General features: G+C 39.6%; 1 protein-coding gene across 2 annotated transcripts in view; it reads right to left on the bottom strand.

Annotated features, from left to right (window-relative positions):
- The window catches only part of LOC138741498 (protein argonaute-3), a 79,046-nt gene extending 64,278 nt beyond the window's left edge, over positions 1-14,768 (bottom strand). The window contains exons 1-2 of one of the 2 annotated variants that reach the window (XM_069895689.1): positions 13,694-14,768; positions 385-556 (exon numbers count right to left, since the gene is read on the bottom strand). In XM_069895689.1, coding sequence (XP_069751790.1) covers positions 385-556; positions 13,694-13,712 — 191 coding nt within the window. In that variant the 5' untranslated portion in view covers positions 13,713-14,768. The remainder of the gene's footprint in view (positions 1-384; positions 557-13,693) is intronic. The other variant, XM_069895690.1, reaches the window with a different exon arrangement.
- Positions 14,769-15,249: the final 481 nt, after the last annotated feature.

Here is a 15,249-nt window from a genome sequence, read left to right as displayed (position 1 = left end):
ATTTGTAATTCATTTTGTGCTTCTATAAAATGAAAATTATTCTAAAAATAAACAAAGGTGAAAATAAGCCTTGTCTGGCCTACTTATTAATCCATACGAGATACAATACTGAATTGTGGTCAAAAGCCATTTATTTCTCAGTTCATTAACTCAGTGGCAGAAACATTGTTCATAGTGATTGCCCATTTCAGTCTGTGTTCTTTGAATACAACCAAATGAGCAAAACTGCACAATTAGGCACTCTCTACAACATTTCTAAATGACAGCAAGATCTTTAATCAACTTGAAATACTAAGTAAAAGAAAAATAAATATGGATTTACAATTTACAATCCACTTGAAAGCACTTTATTGGCCCAAATTGTACCCTCTTCCTTGTACGCACCTGTTAACCCTGCGAGGACATTTATCTGGTTTAATATCTACCTCATAGAGGTAGACATCAATCTTTGGGATATCTACTTGGAAGCAGTTGGCCAACAGTTTAATCGGTTTTCCCATGGTGCCACATCCTGGACGCCTTGGCACAGTGAAAAGGGGCTGAGCCCCAACAGCTCCTGTCATGGAAAAAAAAATAAAATGAGTCAATAAAGCCTTTCACAAATCCATCAAGATAAATAAACTTCTTTTTATTCCATAACTATATAGGATCTGTGACAGAAACAGTCCAGGTAAATTTAATGGTTGGATGGATGTAGCGAAGGTAGAGTTAGGGAGTGGTACCACTAGTAGAATTGGAACAGGGATTGTTCCACAAAGCTGACACAAAGGAAGGCATAAGGTGGGGCTCATATATGTGCACATGGCAACACCCTGGATCTAGAGAAACAGGAGGAGTTAAAGGAGAAGTACTTAAGGGTGAGGACGTTTCTCCAAGCGGAGGAGAAAGTCAATGGGGACTAACAACATTTTAGGATCCCTTCCTGATGTTCTTTTTTTCTGCATCCTTCTTTATCATATGTTTATGTGGCTCAGCAGCAGATTTTGCTTGTTAACACTTCTGTGAAGTATCCAGGAACATTTCCCTTATGTTAAAAGAGCCACACAGTTAGATGTTGTTGTTTATGCTTGAAGGTAAAGTCACTCTAGGGCACTTGTGAGCATCTTACAGCATCTGAATATAGAGAAACACTGCATGCACAACATCTTAAGAGTTTTTTTAAAAACTCAGTTCTTGCGCATTACCCCCTTTTCTCGCCAAGATGCTGCTTTAACTGAGTGTTGCAAACACTTTTTATTACAATTTGTAACACCTGCACTTTCAAGCATTTATATTGAAGCATTACACAACTGAAGCTTGAAACCACTCAAACCCAGTCTGTATGATGGGTAACTCTAATTCTATGGGCAGACAAAGAATTTTAAATTCAATTTATAAATTTAGACATGCAGCATGGTAACAGGCCCATTTGGTCCATGAGCCTGTGTTGCCAAATTAGTTCTATATTAACCTACAACCTCTGGTACATTTTGAATGGTGGGAGGAAACTGGAGCACCCAGAATAAACCCACACAGACATGGGGAAAATGTACAAAGTCTTTTCAGACAGCGAGAGATTTGAAGCCTGGCCCCAATCGCTGGCGTTGTAACAGCGTAGCACTAACTGCCACGCTTACTGTGTCAGTGGAACTTAGCAAGCCAGATAGAAATGGTGAGTCAACATTTTGAGTCAAATCCTTTCATCAAGATTCAATTCTCTATTGGACGAAACTCAAATGTTATCCTCAATTCATCTCCCTCAAGAATGGGTTTCCAGACAAGATCACTGGAAAGAGAGGGAGAGATTTTTTTTGGTTAACATCCAAGGGCAATTGAACAATTTTAAGTTCTCAAGAATGAAATCAGACTGGAAAACCCTCCGATAGATTGTTGGAAAATTGCTTAAAATGTTATATTTGTTGCACAAGAGAAGAACAATTTGCAGAACATCCAATATAGCTGTTAAACAAGGCATAAAACACATCAACCTGCACACACTACTGTCCCATGACGACATCGCCAAATCCATCTCCAATAATGTCATTAAGTTTCCTTATGATACAACAGTAGTCGGCCTCAGCAGCAATAATGATGAGTCACAATACAGAAAAGAGGTGGAAAATCTTGCGAGATGGTGTGAGAGTAACAACCTGAGTCTCAACGTAGACAAGACAAAGGAGATGATCGTGGTCTTCAGGACGGCCAGGAATGGCCACCCTCCACTACACACCAACAACTCTGTAATAGTGAGCACCAAGACACTCAACATCTCCTCACTTGTCAGGAAGGTGCCACAGTAACTGCAAGGCTACCAGTCATCATTATGTCAGGCTTCTATAAGAGCTCTATTGACAGCGTCCTGGCCGCTATATCACAGTGTGGTACAGTTGCTGCAGAGAAATGGATCAGAAGTCAATCCACAGGACCGTAAGATTGGCAGAGAGGATCAATAGAGTCTTCCTCCCCACCCCTTCCCTCCCTATCAATGAGATATACCAGGACCGTTGTCTGACGAGGATGCACAAACATTGAGGACCCCTTCCTGACGAGGATGCACAAACATTGAGGACCCCTTCCTCCCTGAACACAGCATCTTTCAGCTGCTCCTGTCAGGGAAGAGAAACGGGAGGATCAGAGCCAGCACCATTAAACTGAGGAACAGCTTCATCCCACAGGCAATGAGAAGGCTGAACCACCAAAGGAACTCCTCACACTAACCACCCAAAACTCTCATAATCCTGAAACACAATCTATTTATTTATATATATAGATGAAATCATTGTCCTGTGTATGTATTGTTTGTCTGCATGTGTGTTTTGTCTGCTTGTGTTTCTACATGTTTTGCAGCAAGTACTGGAGAACGCTGTTTCATCGAGTTTTACGTGTACAATCAGATGACAATAAACTTGACTAAAATATTCAACAGACTTAGGGCACAGAGAAGACAGACTACCAAAAAGTATAAAAGCAGTAAGGTGGCAAATGCAAGGAGTTTATACCACAGATACTAATCATTGCAGTAAGGATCAAGTTTGGAAGGTATGATACTCTCCCAGTGCTATGAAGGATATGATATTGAGATTCTTGAAAAAACAGAAGGAAAAGGATCCTTTAACTCTGTCAGAAAAACAAAAAAAAAACAAAGATCCTGTTACAGGATCCAGAAGCAGAAATTAGGAACTAACTTTACAGTTTTTTTTCCAGAATAAGAAAGAATTAAAGAATTGTTTGATAATGGTAGTAAGAGTAGCATAATGTGTTACTGGACTAGCAATACTGAGGCCCAATTCGCGGAGGTTTGGTATGACACCAGAAACCCTGGCAAATTTCTACAGAGGTGTGGTGGCTGGCTGTTTCACAGTCAGGTATGGGAGGGAAAATTAAATTAATTATTTCAATAAATCTTGAATAAAAGGCTGAAACCAAAGACTAAGTTGTATTAAAGCCATCTCAACATAAACTAAGTTATATTAAAGCTATCCCAACATAAACTAAATGAATAAACACAGCACCAGCCCAAGCTAATTATCTCAGTCTATGCAAATCATTTGTAAATGATGATCCAAGGGCCAAAATAAAATCCATAAAGTGCAAGTGTAAAACTATTAATTACCCCCAAATCAAGTAGAAACTTTTAAAATAATCCACACTCGACAGGAGGCATTTGGCTCATTGTTCAAGCAATATTTGGAAAAGGGCTACTAATCACTCAGGATTCAAACTGCTTCAATTAATGTTCTGGCATGCCTTACATTCTATACCTTGGTTCATCAAGAAAAGCATCTCTTATTATTGGCTTGTATTTAAGAATGTGTGAATGTTATTGTAAGGATCCGATGATGTTCTATATGATTAAGCTGCTTTGTTGCATTTCTCTAAATGCATGATCAACAAGTCTCATGAGCATAATGATAAAAAAACTAGGTTACAGCAGACAAGAGAGTCAAAAAGAAAATGATTCCTGAAAGAAAGGGAGAAAATGTGGCTCCTGGTGGATTGCTGTTGAAGTTGGCAAAAGCATCAAAAAATGGTTTACTGTATGTAGAAGCTGATATGGTGAGAACTCTGCTTCTGTTCTCTCTGCACTGTCCATTAAATCTCTCCCTGAACAGATCTCTCTCCCTGAACAGATCAGCAACAGTTAACAAGGCTCATCACCCTCTCTTAGCCTGTATGAACACCATGATTTATTTGGCTCCTCTCCCCACAGACATTTCTTTGGGGTTTTTTCAACCCTCCTCCACTTCTGCAACTTAAATCATCTTTGACATTTCTAACTTTTCTTAGTTCTGATGAAAGGTTATCAAACTGTTTATCTCTCCATTCAGCCGTCTGACCTGCCGAGTATTTCCACCATGTTTTATGACCATAACTTAAGTCAGATAACATCAGTTGCTTTATTATATATTAAAATCGACTCTACAAAATAATATTGTGGTAATTGAAGCTTGCAGGATAATTTTAGCCAATTCATGATTGATGATGACTTAGAGAGTAAAAGAATGTTAGCAATCATGTGTTCCACACATTCAAGTTTGAATGTCACATTCTGTAAATTGTTTCAAGTTCACAAGAAGATATATGTTGTGCATTTAAAAAAAATTATAGTTGTGATGGGGAGGTGGAAACCGGAAAACAAAGAAATGCTTTAAAAGTTTTGATTAATTCAATGATGAATCATTCTGCGATGATACACTGACATGAGTGTTTATTGTTCAGTATTAGTATTACTGTTTAGTATCAGCTTTCATCCTGCTTAGTAAATTCTCATTCAATTATGTCATGTTTTTAAACATACCAATTTATTTCCTCTGTGTTCATATTTTATGGTCATCAACTTTTAATTTTTTGTTTAATGAAGCATAGAATGGCTAAAATTCCAGTGAAAGTTTTATTTTCTCTCTGGAGTAATAAATAATAAATGTGTTTACTCTGCAACCAAACACCCAGTAATGGAGTGGCAAAAGCTGAACTTTTAACAATACTTAATTTTGTTCAAATCAAATTGATTTTCTTCATGCTTTATGGTTCCAGAAATTTGAAACTCACTTAATAATTACCCCATAAATGGAAAATTCCCATGTCACTGTTGACCTAAAAATCTGCAATACAGTAAACGAGGTGAGTTTGAGCTCCTCCACAAAATGCTGGAGGAACTCGACAGATCACACAGTATCCTCAGAAAGTCAAGATATATAACCAATGTTTCAAGCCTGAGTTTCTTCTTTGATGAATCAATGTTTTGGGCTTTAATACTTCATCAGGAATAGCATGAGAGGAGGAGCCTGAATGAAATAGAAGGGGATGAGTGGGAGGAACACAAGCTGGCAAGTAATAGAATACAAGTATGAAGGGGAAGAAATGAGGGAAAAAGTAAGCTTCGGAGATAAGTAGATCAGGGAGTGAAGGGAAGGGAATGCAGATCTCAAGGAAGGACAGTGTGGGTGCCAGGCAAGTCGTGAAGGTGCGGAGGAGAAAAACAAGGAAAATTGGAGGAATAGAGCCAGAGAGACCAGGAATGCAAAGGGGGGGAAAGAAAGTAAGGTGGGGAGTGGGGGTGAACATTGGAGAAGTCGATGCCATCTGGCTGTTGACTGTCAAAAGTGAATAAAAGGAGTCGTTCTTCAAATTTGTCTGGATTTGGTAGCACAGTAGGCCATGGACATGCACTTCAGTACAGCAATGGGAAGTGCAATTAAATTGTTTGGCCACTGGGAGATCTTGGGTGTTGCGACAGATGGAGCAAAATTGCTCAATAGAGCAACCCCCAATACGTGTCTGGTAACTTCAATATGGAGGCAGCACTAGGAAAAGAAGTCGTACAGATTTTAAGTGAAGTGCTGTCTTTACTTCAGTCCTTGGAAGGACTGTTTGGAGCCCTGAATGGTGGTGAACGAGGTGGTGTAGCACTTGGTGCAGTCGTAGATAAGTGCCAGAAGGACAAATAGTGTGGAAGGACAAGTGAGCTGCAGAGAGTAATCCCTGTAAAAAGCAATGTAGTTCTACCAACTACACAGCAATCTCTTAAGGATACAATCTTAAAAGGTTTTCTAGAATAAGAGAGTTAAAAAGTTGCTTGATAATGGTAATAAGAGTAGTATGATGTATCTATCCCTGGTCACAAATTCCCATTGACCATCACCCCTTTGCTTTCTGTCACTAAGTCACCTTTCAACCCTATGACACTCTCCCTTGCATCATGTGGCTTTTTAGTTTCTTGATCAATCTTTCATGCAAGTTTTGAAACCAGAAGCATTTTAAAAATCCATATTAACACATCAAATGCGCAATCTTCCCACATTTATTTTCTCAAAAAGTTCAGCCAAGCAGTTTGAACTGCTACCTTCCCATGCAAAGAAAGCAATGTTGACTTATGGTGTGCTCAGATGTTTTTCCAATTTTCCCCAGCTGGTTTCAGAATGACTGGCCTGTCTACCTCTCAGTGTGAGTACCTATTTTTAAAAAAATTCTCAATTCAACCCATCGTTGATTTTTCCAGTATATCAGTCTCCTCACAATTACACTTGCTCTTGACCATTTTTTAGGTCATGTGTGATGACCACATTGATGTACACAAAAATGTTTTTCAATAGCCTGAAAGCATTTACTTTATTTTCTGGATCTTTACTCTGAAGTATAAACAATTAAGCCTTTTCTTATTTCCTGGAATTTGATTCCAGTGCCTTTCAGCCTCATTTACTAAAATTTTACTTTCCACATCACATTTTCCCCTTTCTCTTTTGACACTGCCCTAGTTTCCTTTCCTGTAAATTAGCTTAAACCCTTCTTAAAGGCACAAACCTCCCACAGAGAAACCAATATTTACTCAAATGAGATGAGACTTCCTGAGCTTGTGCCGATTAGTGCTGCAAGTATCTAAAACTATGCCTCCTGCGCCATTCCTTTAGCCATATGTTTATTTGTTCTATCCTCCCATTTACTCAATGGCGTGCAGCATCATCGATGCCCCAGATATTACGACCTTTGAGATCCTGCTCCGTAATTTCCTCCATAGCTCCCCATAATCAACTTGCTGCCCATCATTCTTTCTGGCCAGGTCATTGGCTTCAACATGAATCACAATCTCCTCTACCACCTCGGAATGTTCTGCCAGTGCTCTGTGACATCCTAGGATATGGGAAGCAATGCATTATCCTCATTTTTGTTGCCAAAACAATACTCATCTCTCCCCTAAATCCCTCATCAATGTAACTCTCTTTTCTTTCTCCTCTCTGTGCAGCTGCTTTAACTGTGGAGCTGTGGACTTAAATTTTGTTGTATTCTTGAGGAACTACCACCTCTTCCTTATCCAGTATTTAAAAATATTTTCTGGTAAGAGAGCATAATACATCCAGGACACACTTGCATTAACTGACTAGTCCTTTCAATCTGCCTAATTGTCACTCATTCCTCTCTGCCTACAAACACTTAAACAGTGGGGTAATCACTTCCTGCAATTTGTTGTCAATGTAATATTTGAATTTATTTGCTAAGGCCCAGAATCTGAATCTTAATTCCTTCCAGTTGATACTTTCTGGATGTGGATGAAAGAAACATCAGCTATTTCCCACATATTGGTAAATATGCATTCTATGGGACTGGGGACAGTTTTCTCTCTAAGCTGTGCATGTGTACGTGCACACACGGTTTGCAACTAGTGCGCAAAGGAAATTAATATGTAAAGGTTAGTTACCTAAAAGAATGTAGTAATTAATAATTATACTTATTGAAAATAATCTCTTTTCTTAGAATGCCATCATACTTATATTATATGAAAACATACCAATATGGTTTTATTAGCCATGAGAGACAGGCTAGTCAAAATGATCTTGAAACAATTTCAAGTTTACAGTGTGCACATAGTTTTGTCACAAGAAAAAAAAAAAATTGCACAATATAAGATTTTTGTGCACACTGACAACTAAAAATTAGAGGGAACATTGACTGGGGGTTCTATTTCTCTATCTTTTCAGAAACACTAGAACCCAATTCATTGCTGTTTCATCAATTTGAGTAAAAAAAAAATTGCTTGACAGTCCCATGAGATTACATGTCAAAAATATATCAACCCATCATAGGAGAGACTACAATACTGTCCATGTGGCGATAAAAACCATTCTTCAGAAACCTGTTTCCATTTATAACATCACCATGACACTAAATATACTGCTTAAGACTGGACATTGATGAGAACTGCAAAATTACATTTAACAGCGGTCTCCAATCCAGCATACTTTTCCTCTAACATTACCAATGAGCCAGTAGCTCAACGCAACATCAAGTGTGAAAGAGCATATACAATATAATTGGTTACACAGGCTAGACACCACGCCCCAAAAGTTAAATAAATGGGACCCAACAGTATCAGACAGATGTTTTCCCTGTAAGAAGGAAAAGGGAACAACAGTACATGCAATTTGGGCATGTGAGAAAGTGGTAAAGTTTTGGGAAGATCTAGATCAGGTATTAAATAAAATCACAAAAAGCAATATACTAAAAAATCTAGAGATCTTTCTTCTAAGTAATATAAGAAGTAAAGAACTTGGACTCGATTTGGATGGAGCACAAAAAAGATTTATTATGATAGCCTTAGCTGTAGCAAAAAAATGATTTATGTCAACCTGGAAATCAGAAGAGAGCCTGAGAATACAGCAATGGTACATAGAAATGAATAAATGTATTCCATTGGAAAAAATAACATATAATTTAAGAAATAACATCACAGTATTCAAACAAATTTGGGAACCGTACATGGAACACAACAGAGAAGTCCTACCGTGGACCTCCACCCCCTAAAATGACAGAAGGAGAAGACGACGAAATGAACTGACCCAGTGTGTAAAAGTAGATAACACAATTTTCTTGTTTATTTTCATTGTGTGAAGACATTGTTTAATGGGTTTAATGTATCATATATGTTGAATGTTGAGTGGGTGGGGAGGGGGGGGTGAAGGAGGGAGGGAAGGGAGGGGGGGAAAAGGGGAGAAAATGACTGTATATTCAAGAGGGAAATGTTTGTGTGTATTTTGGTAAGTATGGTTCATAGTGTGAAAAATTAAAAAAAATTACATTAAAAAAAAGTGTGAAAGAGCATGATGGAAAAGTTCCAGTCATATCTAAATGCAAGATGCCAACTTAGTGAGGCTGCAATATGGACTGTGTGAATGTTGAGCAGCAAAAACCATGAGATATAAACAGAGCTCAATGATGCCCTGAAACAATGGATGAAATCAAAGTCCTAAAGCTCCAACACTAACAGTTGAAAATGGCATTAGCATTTGAGAAGTAACAGATAAGAATTGCTCCATGTCACCATTCATCAATGAAGGAGCCCAGCAGAGTCCAAAAGACTATGGCTAGGAAATGTGTAATTGTATGCAGCTGCCTTTTGAATTCCCCACTCAGAGCTTTTTTGATTCACTCTACATTTGGGTGGCACGGTTAGTGTAGTGGTCAGTGCAACTCTATTAAGCGCCAACGACCCAGGTTCGAATCCCACACTGTCTGTAAGGAGCTTGTATGCTTTCACTTTGTCTACGCAGGTTTCCTCCAGATGCTGCAGTTTCCTCCCAGCCTTCAAAACATACAGGGCTTGTAGGTTAATTGGGGTATTTTGACAGCATGGGTTCATGTCCAGAAGGGCCTGTTACCATGCTGTATGTCCAAATTTTAAAATGTCATCAAGAAATAACTCAGCATACTCGATACAGAAACAGCTATTGTCTGTAATAACATCTACAGCTGGATTCTATGTTCAAACCAAAACCAATGAATTCCAACAGCAGCAATGGCATCTTTCTGAAGAACCCAACACTGTCCGGGTTCAAAACATCTTCAAAAAGCAGGCAAAATTTAATCTGGGCAATTACTATTTGATGATCTTAGTGACAAAGTGTCATCAATTCTGGTATCAACTTACTCACCAATCACCAGCTCAGTTTCCTATCTACCAGGCCCAATCAGCTCTAAATTTGATCACAGCCTTTGAACAAACATAGACAAAACAGCTGATTTCAAGTGGCATGCTCAGAGCCCATGACTTCATTGAGGCCCCAGTTAAATTGAACTCCATGTGCATCAGGATGTAAACTTTCCTCTAACTACATTCACATCAAGAACAAGAGAGTTGCTCATAATCTTAGCCCCAAGACATTAGACTCTCCACTCCATTAGACGGCATTAACATCCACATCTCCAGTGCCAGACCACTCCCCATTGTATGAGGGGTGCCATGGTTGGCATAGTCCAGTGGTTCTCAACCTTTTTCTCTCCACTCACATACCACCTTTAATAATCCCTATGCCATCAGTGTTCTGTGATTAGTAAGGGATTGCTTAAGGTGGTATGTGAATGGAAAGGGAAAGTTGAGAATCACTGCTCTAGACCCAGTTATAACAAAAATATTTTGCTTGAGAAAATGGTCTTTGCCCCATTTTCTTTGGAGTTATGAAACTGTGCACATAACGAGACAATTAGGTATGATTAAAACAGTGATTTTCCAACTTTTTCCTTTCCACCCACATACCACCTTAAGCAATCCCATATTAATCACAGAGCCTCTATGGCATAGGGAATACTTAAAGTGGTATGTGAGTGGAAAGAAAAAGGTTGAGAACCACTGGCATAGCGGTCAGCGCAACAATGTTACAGCACCACAATGTTACAGTGCCATTGATCGGGAACGGGATTCAAATCCAATGCTGTCTGTAAGGAGTTTACATATTCTCCCTGTGTCTGCGTGGTTTTCCCCAGGGACTCCAGTTTCCTCCCACCGTTTGAAACATATCAGGCTTGTAGGTCAAGTGGGTGTAAATTGGGCGGTACGGACTCACAGGCCAAAATGGCCTGTTACTGTGCTGTATGTCTAAATTTAAATTTATTCTCCCTCTCTGCCTATCCCTCTGTCTCTTTTCCTCCAGCTCTCCACCCCCTTCCCTCTCCATTTGCAGAGCTATCTCCCCCCTCCCACTGTTTTCTCTTGTGCCCTCCCTCCTATTACCTCTTGCCTGTGGGCCTTTGCTCCTCCCAGCCCCTCCCCCCACCATTTTATTCAGGTGATTGCCTACATTTTGCTTATACCTTGATGGTTATTTATCTTTGCTATATAAAGTACACTGTTTGACCTGCTTAGTTCCTCCAGCATTGTGTTTTTACCCTATTAGTGTAGTATTACCCTATCAGACATTTTCCAAGTCCAAATTTTGAACTTTTATCAATCATAAGTGGGGATATACAACGCTGATTGGTGTGTTCATTTCTATTTTCAGCTTGTGTTCATTTCTATTTTCAGCTTCTCCCAAAATGAAGCAATCTATGCTTATACACAGCAAAAATTGGATACCATTCAGACAGAGATGACAAGTAATTTACATGTCACACAAGTGCATGACCAATGACAATTTCTCAACAATATTATGCAACAATGAATAAGCAATTTAATGTCTGATCCTCAAAGGCTTTTCATCACAAGTATTCTTTGAGCACAATGGAATATTCTCAACATATTTGGATGAACACACACACACACACAACAAAACAAGAAGCCAAATGTAGCCTGCCTGATTCGCATTACATTTATGACTTTAAATGCGACTACATGCACATGATGTGGGGAGGGAAGTTGGTTGTAGTGTATTGAGCAAATTGAATTACCATCAAAATATAAAGGCTAACTAGACTTACAAGCTCACCTGAAAAGAATCTTCTATTTTCAACTGAAGCAGACTGATTTTTCATAGAAAAATGTTCAGTAAACTTATCTCAACTTTTACACTCATCCAGAACAAGTTAGGACTAGGTATTGTTAGAATATTTTACAAGAATATATTTAAATTTAAACGATTGTAAGAAATTTGTACGTTCACCCTGTCTGCGTGAATTTACTCCCACCCTTCAAAACATATGGAGGTAGTAGGTTAATTGGGGTATTTGGGCAGCACAAGCGCGTGGGCCAGTAACTGTGTCGGATCTCTAAATGTTAAAGAAATCTAAGACACAAGAGTGTCATCCTTCAGTGAAAGCAAGCTACCAAAAGATAAAGGATTAACTAATTTAGCCAAATGAGCACTGCTACAACCAAACAAAATACTTATCACTTCTGGTCTTGCCCATTATTGAATATGGTAAACTTGCAATTGTTTAGTAAATTAAACTAAAATTGTCAATTATATACATCTGCTGGCGAAGAATTTCTGAATACATCTATCTCATAAGATTATATGTATTTCTATTACAAAAAAATTGGGAGAAAAAGTGCCAGTTGGATCAACAAAAGAGCAACATAATTAAATATCTTCATCACCCAAATGCTTTTGACCATGTGGATTGTACGAATCAAGTCAGCAATTTCGGCATAGATCTTGCCAAAGAGAAAATAATTATAAAGCCACTCTGCGCACATCCTTGTGGCTAATTCATAAAGAGTGGAAAACCTCAATTCACCTCCCATGTTTCTGGGAAAAGACAGCTTATTTAAAAGTGAAAGATTTTATAGGTACTGAATTTAAAGACAAGCACTTTCATTACATTAACATGAGAATGTTGCCTCAGAACCTGTAATACTTAATTCATCAACGATTAGAAAATCAAGTGAAGCCCACATTCTCAGTGCTGTATGTATACTGCTCAGAATTATGGGATTTTGTTCTAAAATCTGGACTCTTAGCGTGGCAAGTAATTGTTGCAAGATGCATATAGAAATGATCCAAAGGAATTTCACCTTACTCATACAGTGTGTTCTTGGTAACATAAACTATGAGCACACAGACTTAAGTGTTCATTTGGAAAAGCGTTATCAACCAGTTTCTTCAAACATTTCAATAAATGTGTCAAAGCTCATGTTGCCAACTTACCCATTAGTCAATCACTGTAAATGCCTCCAAATATTTCATGAAATGACTCATGCATCAGGTTTTTAAAACTAATATATTTAAGCTATTTTAACCATAAGAATTATTAACATGTCACTTTTGTATGAATGACCACAAAAATATTTAGATTTTTTTTTGTTACTGGTTGGTGCAATCAATTCATTGAACAGCAAGTAGCACTTAATTAACCTGCAAATGATTCCCTCAAATTCATGCTATTCTATTATATAATTTCCAAGTGAAGAAATGGTTTTCTGTTACTTTTTCAATATCTTCTGTTTACAATCAAGACGGGGAAAAACCAGTTAGCAGATCAGGAATGATGTTAGATTTTGAATAAGAATCGAGACAAATTACTGAGCGTGGCTCTTCCCCCACCGTGCCACTGTTTTCTGCAATATTTATAAGTACAAGGCAATCCGAGTAACCCGGTGTTTAAATCCGATGAATGGATTCCCCGATGAAACTCATTTGGCTCTCAGTAACAATACGAACTTAATAAAAATGAAAGGTGACAGCACATTTCCAACAGAGCATTGAGCGGGGTTCCTCGATTCTTCCCCCGCCCCGCCCAAGAGAGAACGCAAAGAAGTCCCAACAAAACTAGTTAAGTTTCTGGACTGGCAAACGATCGGCGTTTAATGCATGGATCTCCCTGCTTAACTTTGACGTTTCTTTTCCTTTCCCAGTGGGCCTTTTATAAATATCCCAACTACTTTGCTGCCCTATTGTGTGGAGGAGTTTGAATCCCCCTGGCACTACACCTCAATCCCCCTGCCCGTCTAGCATCCTCCCCCCCCACCCCGCCCCCCCGCCCCAGGGTCCGGCGGCGCGGCCTCCCATACCTGGGGTTCCGATTTCCATTCATGGAGCCCCTTCCTCCACACGCTCCTTCGTTTGCTTTGCAGCGGCCTCTTGACGGATGGGAGCAGCCGGCGGCTCGGTGCCGGCGGCAGGTCGGGCCGGTTCGCGGTGCCCGGTGAATGGGGGGGAGGAGGAGAAGGAAGGCCGGCTGCGAAGGACCGTCCCTCCCGGCTGGTCCACCTCCTCAGCGCCGGGGCCGCAACGATCCTCTCGGTCGCGACGGGGCGGGCGGGGGTGATGTGCGGAATCTGTGGCCTTCGCTGCCTCCTTCACTTGCTCGTCGCCCGGCCCCGCTCACGCTCTTACTTTTTTTTTTCCGCCGCTTTCGCCTTCTTTTTTAATTATCACCTACACTCCTCCAGCGTCTCACCAACCGGAAAAGCAGTCACCTAACCGCCGGAAATGACGATCGCCCCTCTGATTCATAAACTTTCCGGGCGAAAGGTTTGACGTCATGCTCGCGTTACTATTCACACAAAAATGGCCGCTACGTCTGACGTCAGCGCGTTGGGAACAACCTGGAGTTGTTGCAATTGAAAAGTTGCCATTGTTTTTGACAGCACAGCTTTTAGGTCACGCCAGCCACCCAACTTCAATTACTCGTTTGCAGAGGGAGAGGGTCAAGAACTTCAAATTCCTGAGAGTGAGGATCTGTCCTGGACCCTCCACGTCCATGCCATCACCAAAAAGGCTCAACTTGGTGAGGAGTCACCCAAGACTCTCAAAAACTTCTACAGGTGTACTTACTGTGAAGGGCATTCTGGCTGTTGCATCACTGACTGGTATGCTCAAGATTAAAAAAAAACATCTGGAGGGTGGTTAACTTGGCCAGCGATATTATGGGCTTCACTCCGTCGAGGGCATCTACAACTTAAGAAAGCAGCCTCTATCCTCAAGGATCCCCCACCACCCAGGCTGCGCCCTCTTTACTCTGCTACCATCGGGGAAAAGGTACAGGAGCCTGAAGATGTGCCGCTGAGTGCACAGGGACGACTTCTTCCCCTCTGCCGTCAGATGCCTGAATGAACCGCAGACATTGTCTTACTTTGACTTACTTTTCTTGCACTAGTTTTATTTATTTTGTAAGATGGCTTATGTAAATGTTTGCACTGTGACGATGCCACAAAACAAGACATTTTGTGACATGCTCATGACAATAAATTCAGATTCTGGAGATAGGGTCAGTCATTAATTTTAATTTCAGTAAAAACTATGCACTTTCCCTTCTCATTGAGACTCCTTTATATTTAAAATAACTACAGTGAAAGATGTATGTCATTTGTAACATTTCTACTATTTTACAATCAACTGACAAAAATAACAAAACCATAAGTTTAATTCTGTACATTGCTTTTGTCTATACTTCAGACAACAGTTAAATAGATCCAGTAGAGGTCAGAACATTGCTTGCAAATTTAAGTGCATGCCCATTTAGAGTATGTTAAGAAAATAGAGTTGTCTTTATGAAGCTCTTGAAAAAAAAGACAAAAAAAAAATATATATCTATTATATATACACACACACGATTAAAATATAG

The sequence above is a fragment of the Narcine bancroftii genome, chromosome 8 (assembly GCF_036971445.1).
Source record: "Narcine bancroftii isolate sNarBan1 chromosome 8, sNarBan1.hap1, whole genome shotgun sequence".
Taxonomy (NCBI): Eukaryota; Metazoa; Chordata; class Chondrichthyes; order Torpediniformes; family Narcinidae; genus Narcine; species Narcine bancroftii.
This window is presented reverse-complemented; position numbering and strand designations above follow the sequence as displayed.